The sequence below is a fragment of the Magnolia sinica genome, chromosome 16, assembly GCF_029962835.1.
Source record: "Magnolia sinica isolate HGM2019 chromosome 16, MsV1, whole genome shotgun sequence".
Lineage (NCBI taxonomy): Eukaryota > Viridiplantae > Streptophyta > Magnoliopsida > Magnoliales > Magnoliaceae > Magnolia > Magnolia sinica.
The window spans coordinates 65791620-65811065 of record NC_080588.1 but is presented as its reverse complement, the minus strand read 5'-3'; the positions used below and the strand labels follow the sequence as shown (position 1 = coordinate 65811065).

Sequence of the window (19446 nt, the reverse complement as noted above, 5' to 3'; positions counted from 1 at the left end):
TTTGCTGCGTAGAAGATCTACACCTACACGGACTAATTACATGTTTCACACCTTAATCCAAATTGCAACATCCCCATTTTCCACCGACCAGCTGGAGGGCCTTCATTTATAATTTAGAAATCTTATAGGATTCCCCAATCAGTTTGGATTCTTCAGGAAGTCCACCCATGGTGGGGCCCATTGAGTGTGCATTTGGAGCAAGGCACAATTTGGAGTTGAGAAACACCAAACACTTATCATGCTTCCCAGTATTTTGTAGCGGAGATCAATCAGAAGAAAAAGGTCTTTTGTTTGTTTCGGTCAGCCTTGTCATAGATTGAATGAGGATCAGCATACAACTTAAGATGGGGTCACAATAACTAAACAGTTTGTAAGCTTAATGAAGGCGGCTAAGTAGCTAAGATTGAATGGAAAAACAGAAAGAAAAATAAAATAAAATCAGAAACCTCATCATATACCAAACTCAACCATACCATCTATCACCTCTTATCCTCTATAAAAATTCAAGAAAAGTCAAGAGGATAGATTTACATACTCAAAATGATAAGAAAATTGTTTTTTTTTTTTTTTGGTGAGCCGGGATGAGCCTGCAACCTCAAAGTTGCATACAGCACCGCCCAATTGAGCTTCAGACTAAAACCTAGGTTAATCTACAACAACATTGGCTCATACAAGATTTAAAAAAAGGATATCAGCGCCTGGTCCTGGAGTTTCGCGGTTTGCTTGTTTCTACAGGTGGGTTCCAGATGATGTCATCAAGATTGCTACAGAAATTCTTGTAGAACTGCGAAGGAATTACCCAAATGATATAGTCACAATGATAAGATTTGGCAAATGACAAGCAGGAAATTCAATATAAACAATGTGAGGAAAGAAAAGAAAAGAAAAAAAAGGGGGAAATCAAATTCCATGACCATTGTTAAGGAAAACCAAATAACATTGTTTTTCCAACCGAAATAACCTAATTTTCATCAAACAATCATTTCATGTAGTTGCAAACGGTAACTGGGAGAAGCTTTCAGTTTCAGATATGACCAATGGACACATAAAATGGTATATTGAAAAGTGCCACAAATAAAATAAAATAAGAAGAAGAAGACAGGTCCACCCTTCAAAAAGAAAAAAAGTCATCCTGCCTTTCTTTTCGCTTTTGAAACTGACCACATTTTATTTATCAGTCTTAACTACGATTTGCAAATTCATGAACTGGTTCTTGAACTTTGAGATGAAACAGGTTACTTTAATAATTTACCATGAAGAAACTACCATAAGTAAGATCTTAGATATGACCCATCAAACTGCATGTAACAGATTAAAACCGCATGATCACTTGGTGAAGATAGCAACTATGTAACAAGGCCCCAGGACTTATAGGGTTCCTGTTGTGTTGACATAGACATGCATCTTTGACATCTTTTGACATGATTCAAAGGCATCATGTTTTATTTTTAGATTCATCTAGGAGAATAAGATTCATCTTGCACATGGAATGTAGGAACTTTATGACATGTAGAGAGTATTGAGTTAGTGGATATGATGAAGCAAATGAGGGTTAACGTAGCTTGTGCACAAGAGAACAAGTAGAGGGGGCAAAATCTAGGACATTTGATGGATATAAATTTTGGTACTAGGAAGGGTCAAAAATAGAAATGGGTAGGGATATTGGTAGATGGATCTGGAAAAAAAAAAGGTGCAAATGTTAGGAGAGTAAGCAATAGGATTTTACTAATACAACTTTGGTTGCAACTTGCAAGATGAGATAACAGTCTCATGAGTGCATAGTACACACACTGTAAGTAGGATTAGAGGAAAGAAATAAGAGACCATTCTAAGTAGGCATTAATGGACTAATTCAAGGAAGTATAAATTGAGAGAGGATATTTATAAGAGGGGACATAAATGATCATGTGCAAAAAGATAGAAGAGGGTATGAAAGGAGGTACATGGATGATATGGTTTTGGGAATAAAAATGAAATGGGAGATGCTATCCTCGATTCTACTATCACATATGGAAGCTTCCATGCCTGACTTCCCATATCTGGGTACCATACCAACACACATGCAGATACACAATTTACTGCTATAATGGTTAAGCAAGCAGTCACTGTAAAAGAGTGGAGTCTTGACTCTGACCTTCAGAAATTCATCTGCATCTCCTGCTGCTTTCTGAATGTCCACCATGAAAAATGAGGGAGCAACTTCAAAAATCTGCTCAGTTTTCCAATGATGGGATAAAAATTGAAATGGGTCTTGTTGAAGCCCACAATAAGTTACATGCAAAATTACGGAGGGGAGAAGAACCAATAACAACAAATGATTAAGTGACAACAGGGATCTTACTTCCAAGATAACAGAGAAATGTGCTGTCTTACTTGCTGAAAGACCCTCCACCCTCATCTGAAAATTAACATTACATCAGAACAAAGGATAGAAAACAAACAATTGAGAAAGCAGAACATATCATCAAATTAAATGAAATATGGGGTGTAAAAAAGCAACTTTACTATACAGGCTAAACACCATAATGTCTTTATTTTTATTTATTATTGTTTTTTTAGAGAAGCAATATGTTTTATTAAAGAGCCAGTAGGCAAAATAATACAACAGCTAGCCACAGCCAGCAAAAAACACCAGACAACAATCAGGACATCCACTGCCTGATTATTTTTTTGGAACGATGACAATTTTATTCAAAAAGAGGCCGAAGGCTAAATAATATAAGGACAAAAAAAGACAACTACAGCTCAAGCCAATTATCTGAGAATTGAGCAATAACCCTTGAAGATAGAGCCCACTCCATTACATGCCCTTTTGCTCTACCGAAGATTTACGACCAAGTAACGTGTAACGGCCACCGCTACCTTTTTGTAACGGCCTTTATGACCTCATAACGGCCATTACGGGACACCATGCACATGAATGAATCCAGCCCTGCCATTTGTCACCACAACCCAAATGCCATAACATATAATCTAGGAATTCCCAGTTCACATGATCGCATGTTTTTTCAATATCCAATTTCCATACAACGCCTTTGCTACCTTTCCAACTGCATGAATCTATACACTCATGTGCTAGCAAAGCGCTATCCGCTATCACTCTGTGTTACAAATGCCCCTTGAGATTTGGAAATAACTCCTCAATAACCTCTTGGAATCTTGTAGCCCCCGCGAAGGCTAATAGGCCTAAAATCTTTCAAGAACTCTACCCCTTCTTTAGAATAAGCGCAATAAAAGTTGCACCTAACTCTGAAGACAGAGCCATTCTCATAAAATTCATTAATGAACCCAATCACGTCTGATTTTACTTCTTTTTTTCTTTTTTTTAAGGCAACAAATTTTATTAATGGCAAAACCCAAAAAGAAAAAATAGCAAAACAAAAAGAGAGCCAAGGACACTGAGACAGCAACCCTGCTAAACAACTAAGAAATCTAGATTACAAAAAATCCCTTTGTAATGGGGTTGGACATCGTCCATTCTAAAACCAATAATCTGTCTCTCAAGGCGACACTATCTATCGACTTTTTGGATTTGTCAAAGCATCTCGCATTCCTTTCCTCCCAAACCGCCCACCATATGGCGAGTAAAGGCATTCTTCAAATAGACTTCTTAATACTTGGAAGGTTGACGCCAGGCAACGCTAGCAAGCAAGAATCCACTGAATTCGGCATGGTCCACCTAATTTGGAATCGACCCAGAATATCCGCCTAAGTCAGCCTCGAGAAAGAGTAATGCAAAAATAAATGGTCAACAGACTCTCCGTCTTGCATACACATGCAGCATATATTCAGAATAACCATAGCCCTTTTACTTGCTCCCAAAACTTTTGAAAGAACACAATTAGGAATCCATCTGGCCTGAGAGCTTTGTCACTGCCCATATTAAATTCTGACCTCTTTATTTCATCCTCTGAGAAGACTTTCTCTAAACCCTCGACCGCCTCCCTTGAAACAGCATCAATTGGTAAATTATCAAGCAGAGGCCTCTTCCAGCCTTCCAAAGTCACAATTTCTTATAAATTTGCTCAATCCCATTGCACACGTTTGCTTTACCTTCAAGCCTTTTCCCTTTGACCATCACGAAAGTAAGTTTACTCTAGCTCGAGCACTTGCCATAGTATGGAAGAACTTTATGTTTTTGTCGCCCTCTTTTAGCCATAAAGCTCTAGAACGCTGCCACCATTTTATCTCTTCTTCCCTCAGTCTAACGTTATGCTTAGCACTATAAACTTTCCTCCATGCTCTTTCTTCATCTAATAACTCACCTTCCTCTTCCTTAACATCAAGCCTTTGAATCTCATTTAATAATTTCAATGTCTCCTCTTCTCTATTTCCCATGACTACTTTCTTCCAAACATTAATTTTTGCTTTTCAGCATCTTTAATTTCTGAAACATGACAAAACTTGGTCTTCCCTTAACTGAGAATGACCAGCACCATTCATGAACCTTTTTTGAGAATCCCTTTATTTAAAGCCAAAAGGCTCAAATCTAAAAGGACACGTGCCCCAATCCTCCTAATCCAATTCTATCGATATCGAACAGTGATAAGAAAGTGACATTGGCAAACCTCTCTGTTGCACTAGAGAAAATTTCTCAACCTAATCTGAAGATAATAAGAAACGATCCAACTTCAACTTGATTACTCTGGCCTGACCATTAGACCACATGAATTTCACTGTACCCATTGGTAGATCAACTAGTTCATTCTTTAAGACCCATTCTGAAAAATTCTTCATGCTACAATTAATCTTTCCCCCATTTAACTTCTCAAAAGTAAATCTTACTACGTTAAAATCTCGCCACACACACCATGGTAATGACCACTTATTCCTACAACCATCTAATTTCGCCCTGAATAATGGTCTTAAACTTGGTTTATTCGGTCCATACACCACCGTGAACACCCACCAAAAGCCCGACGAAACATCTTTCAACAGCAAAGAAAGAGAATACTGACCCTTCAAACTTATTTTTGTTATGCCATCTAATAGGATTCCAAATTACCAAAATGCCAAAGAAGAGAATACTGACCCTTCAAACTTATTTTTGTTATGCCATCTAATAGGATTCCAAATTACCAAAATGCCAAAGAAGAGAATACTGACCCTTCAAACTATCTTCTTTACACCATCTAATAGGATTCCAAGTTACCAAAATGCCCCCTGCTAATCCATCTGCATCCAAAGCCTCCCATCCTTTCAACTTCCCCCACTATAATGAATCCACTATCCCCCGGTCTATAGATTGTAATTTAGTTTCACTCCTTGAAAGCATAAAAAACCTTCCCAAGTACTTCTGAGAGGAGGTCGCTGCAATATGAAAGTTCCTCTCTTCCCAAAGAGACTAAACACCTGCTAGCAAAGCCATCTACCACCTAGAATTTCCTTTTTTCCCAGGACCACCTTCATGCCAAGCTTGGAAAGTGATGGCTGCTCTTCTTTCCATAACATGCCCACAGAATAAAAGCCAAAATCCATCCTCTCAAGATAACTCCCCCTTGAACATATGAAAATCAACATGCAGTGCAATCCATGCTTGCACATGGTCTTCGTCAATGCAAAGAATGATGGAAAAATTACAAATTATAACCAACTGGTAGTCTAATTTAAGAGAGTCTGGAAACATGTTGCCAATGCAATTTGCTTGTCACATATGGGTCGTGATCCTTGGTGTGGTCCAAAATTTATCAGCGGTCACATCATGTGAAATAGGTAATTTAATGTATTCACAAATTCATTGCAAGGGTTCCAACTCATGGCTTAGTGTTAGACAGAGTGCATTTCAACACTGAGGTCATGGGTACGAGTGCCCATGTAGCGTGTGTGTTAAAAAAATAATCAGGGCAAGGATTTAACATTTCTAGTGAGTCTCCCAGACTTGCTACTAGCTAAGTAATGTACCTCTTATAATTTAAAGAGCATTCAATCTGGATCCCTTTTATTTCTTTTCTTAAAAAAACATTAAAGATACTTTAAATATGGTACCCGACAATGTATGGAAACTCTGGGAATTGACTACATTTCTGACCAAGTCAACTTGTATCAGACGAAAAAGGTGCTACTTGATACAGTGAATTTTTTCCCCTTCTTTTTGGAAGGAATGTGGTTCCCTCAAAAGCACCCTTAAGATGTGGGTAATTATATCTAAACTTGAAATGAATTGGTGGTTTAAATGTAAAAGTAGCTCAGACATTTGCTTGGAGAATCCTTCAATGGGTTATCACTTATTAGTTATATCTGTAAAATCTTCCATCCAAAAGAGAGATTCAGCATCAAGAAAACAAGAAGTGGTACATATTGCAGTCAACACAATGGGTGAATCTAAGGAATTTAATTGTAGCAACATACCAGGAAAGCAAGAAGCATTTGGTGAGTCCTAAATGATTACCTTGTAATTACGAATATGTGTCTTATAACCCATTGACTGTGCAACTACTTCCATACTTGATAGAACAACCTTAGCTGGTTTCTTGGAAACAAAGCGGGTTTGATGCTTTACATAATCCTGTCACGGAATAAGAAAAAACCATCTTTATTAAGCATGTGCACATTGTGCAGTGACATAGATTTCCTAAGAAGATTCTGCTTTTCACAGCAAGAGAAAGAAAAAAGATCAAGGCTTGCTGATGAAGGAATTGACGTGCAACGTGGTCACCTGATTCACGAGGAATCGAGGATCTTATGCATGACATTAATAACTTGGCAAAAGAAACATTTGTGGTCATGCATAAGAAATTACAAGGAGTAATTAAAACATAGAAGACAATATTTGCAGCTCTTTAATGAGGTACACCGATGCCTTAAGTTACTATCATCGATTAACAATAAATTTTACAACGGTTGTGTTATTCCAAGATGACAGATAAAATAAAAGTGGGTTTGAGCCCATAGCTCAATGGTAGATAGGGCGTGTTTCAACCCGGCTTTCTGGAGGGAGAGAGAGCATGACAATAGGTTATTGAGTCCAAATGCAAGAGAGGTCAATAATATTTGACTTGATAGATCACATAGACAGAATGATGATGGTATGCATAGACACACGCACCTCTCCTCGGTTAAACAATGCTGAAAGGTTCAGCCCTTGAGAGAGAATAATCAGGTCAAATGCATTTAGAACAAGAGGGCCCATGTCGTTATTCCCAGACTGCTCGCTAACCTGCTGATCCTGCAGAAGTAACACCAATTATGATCCTCTACAGGAAATATAATGTCACAATGACCACAAGAAAACTTGCACAACCATTTTTAATTGAAACATCATGTCCAATGAAAATTAAACAAAATGAAACAGAGTGGGTTTGTTAAGAGGGATGTCTTGAATACAGCTTAGAATCTACCAGAAAGATGGAAAATGGACATTTTCAGTTACCATTCCATTCCAAACAACCTAACCTATTGAAAAAAGAAAAGACCCAAAGTCAATAAGCCATCAAATTCATACGGCATATTTCTCTTTCTATCAGTGAATATTTGTCAAAAAGAGAGAAATATGAACAAGCAGTCACAAATATAACCAAAAATAAAATAAAAAGCACTCTAGCAGGCCACTTCTTCCATACATTATCAATCTAACAATTCTCTCTTCTGCAAGAATTGATAGATATGGAAAAGGGCAATCTCCATAGGTTCACAAATATCGTCCATGGACCTTGAACCGGGGAACAATCATACCCAGTAACCAACTTGACATATCCACAGCGCCGCCACCATCTCAACATATCAAGGGAAGATATAGAAGAGCTGGAGAGCTACCAGTCTCAAAATTCATATTCTAGTCTAAGATGCAAATTAGGGGATCCAAGTTAAATACATCACCAACAACCTACAAGCATGAATAATACATTATCCTATTATAAAAAGAATAGCTAAAGGAAAAAAACAAAAGCAGGAAAAGCAATGTGCAATGCCTTACCAACCTCAGGATCATCAAAAACAGCATTTACATCATCCAGGTTTACAGCCTCATCTTCAACATGTCTGGCAGGTACATAATTCTTCCTAAACCACTCATCACTCCTGATCTCTTCGATCCGAATCCGCTGCAAGAATTTAAAGTGGTCTGATCAGTTACTAGCAGGATCATTAAAAAAAATAAAAAAATAAAAAAATAAAATAAAATTGAAGCTACATAGAGGCCATAAAGTTCATTACAGTTTGAAGCATGTAATAAACATGGTACATGATAATCCATTCTCCAACAGAGATGATATTGGAAAATAGTAGACAATCTATACAAGGAAGAATGATTCCCTTTACAAAGATCCAATGTCAATACTCCGGTCCAGTATTTCAGTTACTGAAGTCTAGCACAGTTCTATAAAAATGTCAGTGCAACGGGGGAGGAGATAATCCTACGGTCGTGCAGATCAGAAAGAAAATCCGCTGATGCTTTGCTGGAGTTGCAAATAGATTAACACATAGGTATATCCATTATTACTCATTACTGAAGTTTAAAGTGTACCTTTTCCAATGGCGTGTCTGATCTCAAATTGGTTAATTGCATTTTAAGTTGACTGATTGTTGATGGAATTAACAAATGATTATCTGGAATCGTGGGTTAGCTTAATGTATGTGTTTTGAAGTACAAAAGCTGAGAAAGAGTTGATGAAATACAACTTTTACTGGACCCCCATGCACAGCTCATGGCATTGATATGATGCTCAAGGAAATTGGGGAAAGGCCAGTTGCGATGGATCACTGAAGACACAATGATATTGAGGAACTTCATTTACATCAAACTTGGTTGCTGTCAATGATGTGCAAACAATGTGAACGGGATACACTGCGGTCAAGTACAACACAGCTTGCTACAAACTTCATTAAGCTGGAAAGCCTGAATAAGCATAACGCCAGACTGAGAACCATGTTCACCCCTGCCCGATGTGCAAACGATATGAATGGCATATACTGCGATCAAGCGCAACACGATTTGCTACAGACTTCATTGTGCTAGAGAGCCTGAGTATGCATAAGACCAGACTGAGAACCCTGTTCACCCCTGCCCAAATGGGTGGATTGAGATAAGGGCAGTAGTTGGGGTAGATGGTTGAGGCAATAACTCTGACCAATGTGTTTTGGGAAGAGGTTCATGACATGGTTAACATTCTTGAGCCCATTTGTAGTCCCGAGGGGGGGGACAATGAGACATGGACTTTGATGGAATCGATGTACAAGTCAACATTGATCATGAGAGAGGTCGCAGTCCCTCTCTCTTATGAACGGGTGTGTAAGATCATCAACAATCAGTAGTACAAGACCCTTAGGTACCCATTTCACACAGTTTTTTCATTTCTTAGGTTCTCTATATTGGATTAGCTTATATTAGATTTTTTATTTTTTATTTATTGTTTTACTTTTGCATTTAATAATACACTTGTGAGTTGGGTTTCAACGTATTCTTATAGCCCAAGTACCACTACGAGCATCAACTTGGTGACAGTAACAACTTAAAGAAGGCCATCAACAATGTCTATGCCAAACTATTCCCCGAGAACATGGACTTTGATGGAATCGATGTACAAGTCAACATGGATCATGAGAGAGGTCGCAGTCCCTCTCTCTTATGAATGGGTGTGTAAGATCATCAACAATCAGTAGTACAAGACCCTTAGGCACCCATTTCACACAGTTTTTCATTTCTTAGGTTCTATATATTGGATTAGCTTATATTAGATTTTTATTTATTTATTTATTTATTTTTGTATTTAATAATACACTTGTGAGTTGGGTTTCAACGTATTCTTATAGCCCAAGTACCACTACAAGCATCAACTTGGTGACAGTAACAACTTAAAGAAGGCCATCAACAATGTCTATGCCAAACTATTCCCCGAGTCAAAGGGGAAAGGCTTAGTTCGGGTGAGGTAGCATGTCATATACTTCGTGCATTTCTATGTAAGTATACAAATAATTAACATATAGTTCTAATAAAAAAGATAGTGCACTTCATACCGTATACCTAAAAGTTTATTTAAAAATTTGCTACTAGCAATTATGTTAGTCATCATGACAACTATACATGATAAATTGACAGTCAAGTGGTGATTCATATACAGGACTTGCCAACCCTCCAACTATTGGTGTACTAGCCCAAACAATATCATCATCGCCATGCAAGCAAAACTAGAGCACATTTGCGCTCATCTACGCAAATAAAAAAAGAATAGGTTGGGTTATGCAAAGCTCCAAAAGCCCATCTTCTGCCACTGCAACATGAAGTTCTGACTTGGGCGGCTATGGGCAAATAGTAGACATCCATGAACCACGTTGTCAAATAGCATAAGCGATTGCATGCAACCAAGGGAGCTACCTGCATATGTGATCACATAACCCCCAAAACTTTTTTTTGAAAAAAAATAATAATAATAAGAAAAATAAAGGAAAAGTGGAAATTTTATGTAATAATAGTATAACTTTAGGGAATTGCTTTTATAGGTTTACTACCAATTTCATTAAAATTTTGTTATATTTATTATATCGATGACACTATTAGATTATAATAAGTACTCAAAATGAAAATACTCAAAATGTGAAGAAAAAAAAACTTAGAGAGAGAGAGAGAGAGAGAGAGAGAGAGAGAGAGAGAGAGAGAGAGAGAGAGAGAGAATAATGGCATTTATTTTATTTTATTTTTGGTGGGGTGGAATTGGGGGGTAAAAAGGGAGAAAGGGAAGCAAAAAAAAAAAGGTCCCAACTGTCAGGTTTCTGACAGTTAAGACCTTATGCCATTGCATACGTATTTATAAGTAAAAAGGGAGAGAAAAGGAAGAAAAAAAAAGCCCCAACTGTCAGAAATCTGGCCGTTGGGACCTTATGCTATCGCATGCTGAGTATGGGATAGCATAATCGCAAATTGTGGCTGATGCGGTCATGTACTTTTTTGTGCAACCACATAATGCCCAGCAGTACAAAAACTGCATATGCCATCATGTGGTATGCGGTCCATGGTCTCCAAATGGCATATGCAATCACATAAAACACTGGGCATGAGCTTGAGCAATTCAAAGAGTAATGGTTAGCCTTTGTCACCATTTGACAAGAAAGATGGAGGCAGCGACAGCGATTGCGAGAGGGTGACAATGACGATGTTTGTATAGAGAGTCCAAGTCAGAGGCCACTTAGCACATTCATTGTGGAGAGGTAGTTTGACCACACCACCCAGGACTCATACCATGGTGCTCGTCTGCACGCCCACAGGCAGGAGACCCAAGTCAGCATTTCTCATGTCACAAGAAACAATTCACATGATGAGGAGGTCATTGTACATAGTACTGGGTGCATAGATGTTAGTGATTGGAAGGGGAGCTCCACTTTCATGTCACATTATGGATATGGCTCCCCTTATTATGGCTACACGACAAGCAACTCTAGCGGCTATGACACCTGTTAGCAGTCATTCAATTATGTCTATGGTCATGAGTATGCCTATAAATATGGATTGAGGCATGGCCATCGGCAAATGTAATTAAGGTACAAATTGGGGCATGGAGGTGTCCAACCACAGCCACAGCTAGTGCTAGTGGGAGCAAAGGTGATAGTTAAGGTGATTGCTCAGCATCCACCAATGGGCATACTGGTGCACATTTTTTAAGATGAGTACCATCGATATGTTACAGAGTAAACGTTCTAATAATATAACCCCATGAGCTTGTACTACAATTGTGTGGAGCAACAGTATCATAGCCGCCTTGATAGAGATAGTGGTGATGACTTCGAGCCGCCTTGTGACTCCATATGAATCCGAGGCCAAGGTATATTTTTTATGCTAGTATTTGTTGTATTGTTTGTGCTTTGTTGCTTGTAATATATGATGTTTGAATGATATGAACTCAGTTTGCATATAATTGCATCACTTGTGGCTGAGAACTCATAGCTTTGTCCCCTAAACAACTTATACTTCCTTTCCTTTTTTTTTTTGAAAAATAAAACAACGGAATCATACATCTTTTAACAATGGCAAAATAAACAACAGAAACTATAACACATAATTATTTGTGAATTCTAAAGCATGTAATCATACATCTTTCAACATCTCCCAAAGTTCCAGCAAAAAATTGCACCATTTTCCTTGAGTCTCCCAATGCTTCCCTCAGACTGGGATACATTACACAATGCATGAAATATTTCATGATGTTCCCCACGATATTTCCATATCCAAAGGGTGCAATATGTAGTGTGATAGCGATATTTTGAACGCTTTGTATGACTGGTTGGCACACAAGCTAAATTAGTATGAATTAGATGACAGGTGTGAGCATGTGCGTGCACATGTGGATAGATTAGCACATGTTCATGGCTTCATTCCCAAGTGAATACATAAAACAACTTTTGATGCACTTATCCAATTCCAGCCCACGCATAACAGATCAATTAAGTACAAATGGCAATTCTAATCATGGTCAGCATGCCATATGAAACCTAATCACTTTTACATTTTCATCATAAACAGTAAAGACAGTCAACCAGTACCACAAGATCATGTGTGTCCCAATGGATATAGATTTATCAAGTGGCTACTACTTACTGTCTCTGGGTTTGGGTCTAGAATTCGGTGAATTAAGGATTTCGCTCCAACAGGAAACCAAGATGGACAGGAAAAATCCGCTCTCTCGATCTGTAAAAACCCACGTGAGGATCAGATTCTATAACCTGCAAAACATGATTGATGCAAAGAATCTTTTGAAATATTAAAAATGGGTACATGTCTAAGAAAGCAAGAATGCTTTAAAAGGAGTCTGTCAGGCCAACCATGAAGCCAAGTAAAAAACACCAACACCAATAATAATTCCAACTAATATCCATGAATATTTCAATATCAACTGAACAGAGAGAACTCTAGCGGAAATGCATTTATCTACAACAAGTTCATTGGCTGCATCCCGCATGTACCTTCCATGTCGTCAAAACTCTGGAAAACAACTACAGGTTTCAAAAGTGCAATTAATGAAAATTTCAAGTTTCTTGCATTCACCGATCTTATAGGCAACATATTAAAAAGTTAATATTATTTTTAAGAGAGAGACTTCAGAAGAGGCAACCCTAGTTCTCTTGACTTAAGCAAGCCTTTAAATAGAACAGAAACTGTTTGTGTCATGCCATGTAGACAAGAAGCACATATGCCATAAAAGTCTAACAAACCCATCCAGAATTCTAGAAACTATTCCAAAAAGGAAACGGCATACCTTACTGTACAGTGTTGTAAGGTCAATCTCATCAAACGGAAGATAACCAGCCATTAAAACATAAAGTATGACCCCACATGACCAAATATCTGCAACAGCACCATGGTAGCCCTTATGGCTGAGCACCTAAAGCAAAGTATGCACAATACAAGATTAAAGCATTGAATAGAAGTATAATAACAAGTTGGAAGCATGAGCATATATTTATTGTCTGAACTATATACAACCTTATGAATTTTAAACTTTATTTCAGGGGTTCTATATAATTTTTATTCATTTATTTATTGGTAGGTAAGTTGGGGTCGAACTCAAGCCTCAATGTTGAGACACAGCCTACCACTGAACTAGAGGCTCAAACCCATTGGTTGATATCAAACAAGAAAAATCATGAACTGATTTTTATTCATTTATTTATTGGTAGGTGAGATGGGCTCGAACTCAAGCCTCAGTGTTGAAACACACTCAGTCTACCATTGAACTAGAGGCTCGAACCCATGGGTTGATTTGAAACAAGAAAAATCATGAACGCACAAGAAACAAAAAAAACAAAATCAAGCTGCTTGAGCAAACAAAGGCATCAATCTTGTGGAGCAAATCTTGGATGGAATGGCATCTCAATGCACCAACTAATATTGTGCATTTGCATGATGCTCTCTGTCACATTCGTCATGGAATATCTTGAAGTCAACATCTAACTATCCAATGCCTTCCTTACAGCATTAGAACTAATGAAATAAATTCAAGAAAATTAAAATACAGATGAAATTCAAATACCTATAGACCTCTAATTGCATCATAACAATACCAACATCAATGTTATTACTTATTAGCATCTCTTGAATTCAAACAAAATCCTAGTCCTAAAAAGGAAATAAGATATATTCAAAAGGAATACCTCTGGTGCAACGTAATTAGGTGTTCCGCATGTAGTACGAAGGAGGCTAACTCCCTACACACATAGCATAGTAATCAAATTGAATAAGTTGCTGGTGTTTCTCCACTGTAAACAAGTATTCAAGACAGCAAAATAGGAATCTTACTGGCTCAGGCGAGGCGCTAAGGCCGAAGTCTGAAATTTTCAGGTTTCCTTGGGAATCAAGAAGAAGGTTTTCAGGCTGTATATAAAATGACCATGTTAGGACTTCCTGTAATAGTAAATGCATAAGAGCTTTGTGAGTACCAGCCTTGGAACACCTTCAAATCTCGGTGGTAGACTCCCTTACAGTGACAATAATCCACCCCATCAATGAGCTGCTGAAAGTATCTTCGGGACTCTGTCTCACTGAGCCGTCCATGGCGGACCTGTACAGACGCTCAAAATAATCAATTTATTGAGCATAAAAGAACCAAAATACAATTAGAACAGATATGGCAGAGTTCCATTTCATTTAAGGCTCGTTTGGCAGCATGGATTTGAACTCCTGTAGAATCAAGTGGAAATTTTCTGTACGGAATTGAGTGGATTTGAAATCAGAGCTCTGAACTCTTTTTGAAGGATTTAGATTCCTCTCAAATCCAAATCTCTCCAATTCCTAGCTTCCAAACACCCAAAAAACAGCAAATACCCACAAATGATAAATTGCTCCAATTCCACGATGCAAATATGAGCCCTTATAGAATTTCTAACCCTCTGTGCCACAGAACTCATAAACATTTCTCTATGTAAATGACATGTGAATTTGTAAGCCACAAAATATTACTACTGGATTGGGCTGTCAAAATACCAGACTTGGGACAATCCTCAATAAGCCCAATAGCCGACAAACCACTTTTTTTAAGCCTGAAACTGTGCCCAGTCTCTGAAAGTCTAAAACAGGCCTGGACTTTAACTTTGGCTGTGTGGTTTGGCTTGTTATAAAGGCTATCGAAACCATTGGCTGAGTGCAGTCCATTCATCCCCAGCCCAGAATATAGGCTTGGGCCCAGTCCAACAGGCCTGATATACAGCCAAAGCTCGGCCCAGTCAGGCCAGTGGGTTAAGCAGGTCACTTCTGAGGTGATTTCAATGTCACGAAAACCCTCGGCAGCACAAAGGACTCGATGAAGAAGATCCCCACTGGCCTGAAATACCAGCCACATCAGTTGTACCAGCTGATATATTGATTATATCAGTTTTTCGAAATACGAAAAGTATCGGCCAATGTTTTGAACTATGGTTCTGAAATGACTAATTTAGAGAACATAGCTAGCAGGTCCCAACTCCCATGTAATAGATCTTAGAGATGGATTCAGAAAACTTACAATTTTATCAAACAATTCACCACCTGTAATGAACTCTAAAATTATATATATCTTTGTGCGGCTTGCCAAAACCTACAAAATAATTATTCCAAGTTACAAGGAACCATTCCATTATCTCAATTGGAGAAGAACATGACCACTTTCAAGAAACAGTAGCATGCAAATCATAGGTCAAGCTCTCAAAAGAAAAGAGTATGGAACATGCCTCGTGCAGACGAACTACATGTGGATGTCTAACAAGCTTCATTATGGATATTTCCCTCTTAATCTGCATAGATATAGTAAAAGGAATTTGATACAGCTCATCAATAAACAGCACATTCCATAGAAATAGAGGAGAAAATCAACCACGAGAATAAAAATCAAATCATGCATGTAGAGTTAGATAACGGATATCTGACTGGTTTTCAGTTTGGTTTGCAAGGCAAAATCCAGAGGGTGCCTATCAAACCCAATTTGCTTGGTTTGCTTTGAATTTGTGGCATTTATTTGCTTAGCTCATATACAAACTCGATTCTTTTGAGCCATGAATCTGATTTATTAGTTTACGGAGCTATGAGAAATCCTATAACATGTCTAGTACGAGTCTCTCAAGCCAAAGGTCTTCACCAATCACGGGAGTTCAAACCATTTGAGCTCTAAATTAACAAGCTAAGTTTGACAAATTTAAGAATTGAGATCTGCAAACCAACAAGCAAATATATCAGCAGCAGATTTGCAAACTTTGTTAGTCCCATTAAGAGCAAATGGTGAAATTCCAAATAAGAAACATTAGACATAATAATTAGATGGTTCTATCTTTTACTATGGTTAAAATGAGGTACATGGTCCTTGATAGAGTGGAATGGTGGGACAAGATTCATGTCGCCAACCACAATTAGTTGGGATTAAATGATGAATTTAGATGATTCATTTTGGATATGAGAAAGCATACTATTCCACTCACCTTCTTTTTCCTACAAAACCAGCACCATATGCTTATACCTCCATACACACAGCACATGTACAATATCCAGAGCATTCAGCTTGTGGGCCCTATTACCGATGAGGCGATGACTTCTACATGTTGGGATGTGTACCATCAGGAGAACCTTTTTCACAGTTCTTCGTTTTAAACACTCCAATTGGAGTTTAGGATCTTACGACTAGCATAAATTTGTGGAATCTGGCCCATTGAATGGACAGTCCGGATCCCATTCGTTTACAATCGAACAAAATGCTAGACATCCAAGGAAACAAAGGCTGTGGGTAACACTGGAATTTCCCATCAAGAGAAATATGCACCAATCTATAGATGAGGCCAGATGCAATGTACACTAAACCACATTTAATGAAGGGTATCAACCCTAAAGCTCATAGGATTGACAAATATGTTGATCAATCGTGACCATCCAACTGATAGGTAACCTAATGGATGAGACTGTCAGTGGGCCAGCCTGGGCCAAGCAAAATCAAAATTTTGAGTAGTCCCGGCCTACTTCAAAAACTGGGCCAAAGCCAGTGTCAGGCCCAACTAATGGATTGGCCAATGGTCAAAAGTAGCAGAAATTGGCTGTTTCTAGCCATTCAATCTATAGACTCTCTCAGGATTGCTGCTCTAAACTTTTCTAGACCATTCAAAACAGGCTATGGATCAGACGGAAATGTCTCAATAGGTGTGCCATTTTCCAGACATAACCCATTCACAAGGTCATCCACTATTTGGACCGACCAAATCAATTGCAAATGTGCACCAATCAATGTTTTGCGGCGATGGTATCATTAACTAATGGTGCTTGAAGTACACTCCTAAACCCATGTAGATTCCAAGATGTTAACTCAATATATTATACGTTTGTAGTCCACCTTGCACACAAGTCCAATGCACCATGTGTATAGATGAATTCTAGTGTCCTGATGCATCCAGCGAGGATATTGTCCAGTCACACTGAACCTGTACAGGTGAGTCCATAGTTCTGTTATCCAAACCGTTGATACAATAGGCCACACCGTGGATCAAAGATACCCAAAAATCTCCCAGATTGGAAGATCCAAACTCTTCAACCAATGGCCTATAAACATACCGTTAAATTCACATAAAAACCACAAAATTCGATGGCTAGGATCTTCTAACCCGAAAAATTCTCGAGGCACTCTCATCCACCACAAGGCCCATTAGATCAACGATCCGGATCACCAAATCATCAACCAGACTTACACAGAACGAGCGCATCAGGACCTAATAAGATCTCGTGAAATTCACTTTCCTAGATAGGACAACGAATTCAACCATCTTGTCTTGAGGAGCAGAACGGAGAGGAGAGAAAAAGAAACGAACCTGATCAACCATCTTGTGTTTGATTATGGTGCTCCTGTCGATCACCTTCATCGCAACACTCTCACCCGTCTCCGTGTTCTGAGCGAACTTCACCTTGGCGAACGTCCCTTCGCCGACGGTCCTCCCAATCTCGTACTTCCCCACCTTGCGGACTACCATATCTCCTCTCCCCCCCTCTTTCTTCTCTTACATTTGCTTGAAATATCAGAGACAGAGAGGGAGAGAAAGAGAGAGAAAAGAGATTTAAAGGGGTTTGTGCTTTCACTTTTTGGGGTCTTAATTTCAAGAAAAGATAAGTAATGTGAGGAGAAAGAAAGGAATTTTCCAGGTTTTGGGCGGAAAAGGTGGAGTTTTTGGGGGTAGAGAATTCAAAAGAGTGGGGCCAAAAGTCAATTTGTCGTTGATGTTTGATGACATTTGGGATAGCCTTTTGCTCGTTTTATTTGGAGAGGGTTTTAGGACAGGGTTTGGTGGAAGTTAATGTAAACGGAAGTTTGATAAACCCCTACACGCACACTCTTCCTCACGCACCTTCACACAAGTCATACGTGTGGATTTTTGAGAAATCTGAACCGTTCATAAGGTGTGTGATACTTTTTATATGATTGTCCCACAACTCAGTCATGGAATTTGGACACATGGGCTTTGAACCGTGTTGATTTCTGAAACAACCGTCCATGTGACCCATCTGTTTTATTTTTGCATCGGAGAGTTTTCACATTTGGCACGCTTTTTGTATGAGTCAGATGTTATATATACTCGGGGCGTGTGTCGGCGTGTTGACACACGTGCCGCGTGTAAGTGTGTGGAGAAGCCTGCGTATGGGGATCTTAAACCTCAACGGCTGCGAAGTCGTTGAAATTGACTGATAATGACAGCTCCCCACTTACAAAAGAGAAAAAATATTTATACTCTGGTAGAGCGTGGTGGATGATACGCATGCACTTGGAAATTGATCAAAGACTGCATACGTGGCTTGGTCAAATTAAGAAGTCTAAATTAGGTTTCCTAGTTCATGAACCAAAAATTACGCTTTGGATATCTGATCATACCAACGGTTAAAAATGAGAAATTTTCAACGGTCCTATTTCAACAAATGAGTCTACATGAATCAGAGCTTGTTATCGTTCCATTAATGTAATTTTGGGTTTTTTAATTAGAAAAGGTGGGGTCCACAATTTAGTCAGTTTAATTTTGAGTCAATACGTGCGATATGTACAATTTCTAAGTGCCTGCGTATCAAGCGCAACCGCTGGAGTATTATATAACTCCTTACAGGGAACAAAAAAAAAAGAGACAACGAAAAAAGTCATGTGGATACTTTACCTAATAACCTATCGTACTTAGACAGATGGATGCACAAATCAATATACACCCAGATAGCATATGTTAAGTCCAAACCGCCGATTAATGCAGATGGATTGAATGAAAAAGTGAATGGATGATCGTATCAGCCAAAATGACGGTGATGACACGAGGAACTTGCACCAACTCACCTTTTTTTTTTTTGATAACCAACTCTACCGTCCTTTGGTCCGTGGCTTATTTGAGTTTTGGATTAGCTTGAATTTTTATTTTATATCCTTTTGTGATTAGGCCAAGATGATGGACGAAGTAGATTTATATTATTGTTAGTGGGACCCACTATATCTAAAAATTAAAAAAAAATAAAAATAAAAATAAATTTTTTTATCTTCCGCACATTAC

At 38.4% G+C, this 19446-nt stretch overlaps 1 protein-coding gene across 2 annotated transcripts; it reads right to left on the bottom strand.

Moving 5' to 3' along the window:
• Positions 1–428: 428 nt before the first annotated feature.
• On the bottom strand, positions 429–18187 carry LOC131229517 (CBL-interacting serine/threonine-protein kinase 8-like). Of its 2 annotated transcripts, XM_058225494.1 has the most exons (14): positions 17740–18187; positions 15628–15690; positions 15423–15494; positions 14376–14483; positions 14222–14296; positions 14077–14130; positions 13182–13307; positions 12524–12613; positions 7917–8039; positions 7046–7165; positions 6389–6505; positions 2342–2398; positions 2135–2209; positions 429–784 (listed from the first exon to the last, which is right to left on the bottom strand). In XM_058225494.1, the coding sequence occupies exons 1-14, from the start codon at positions 17896–17898 to the stop codon at positions 692–694; spliced, it is 1332 nt and encodes a 443-aa protein (XP_058081477.1). In that variant the 5' UTR covers positions 17899–18187; the 3' UTR covers positions 429–691. The 2 variants fall into 2 exon arrangements, with proteins under 2 accessions (XP_058081477.1, XP_058081478.1); XM_058225495.1 differs by lacking the exon at positions 7046–7165 and having other exon boundaries at positions 17740–17931.
• Positions 18188–19446: the final 1259 nt, after the last annotated feature.

Coding starts and splice junctions, on each gene's coding strand:
- LOC131229517 (XM_058225494.1), bottom strand. CDS start 17,898: ATGGTAGTCCGCAAGGTGGGGAAGTACGAGATTGGGAGGACCGTCGGC. Junction 14,297..14,375: donor TCTACCACCGAGATTTGAAG/GTGTTCCAAGGC, acceptor TTTTATATACAG/CCTGAAAACCTTCTTCTTGA. Junction 14,131..14,221: donor TTAGCGCCTCGCCTGAGCCA/GTAAGATTCCTA, acceptor CTATGTGTGTAG/GGAGTTAGCCTCCTTCGTAC.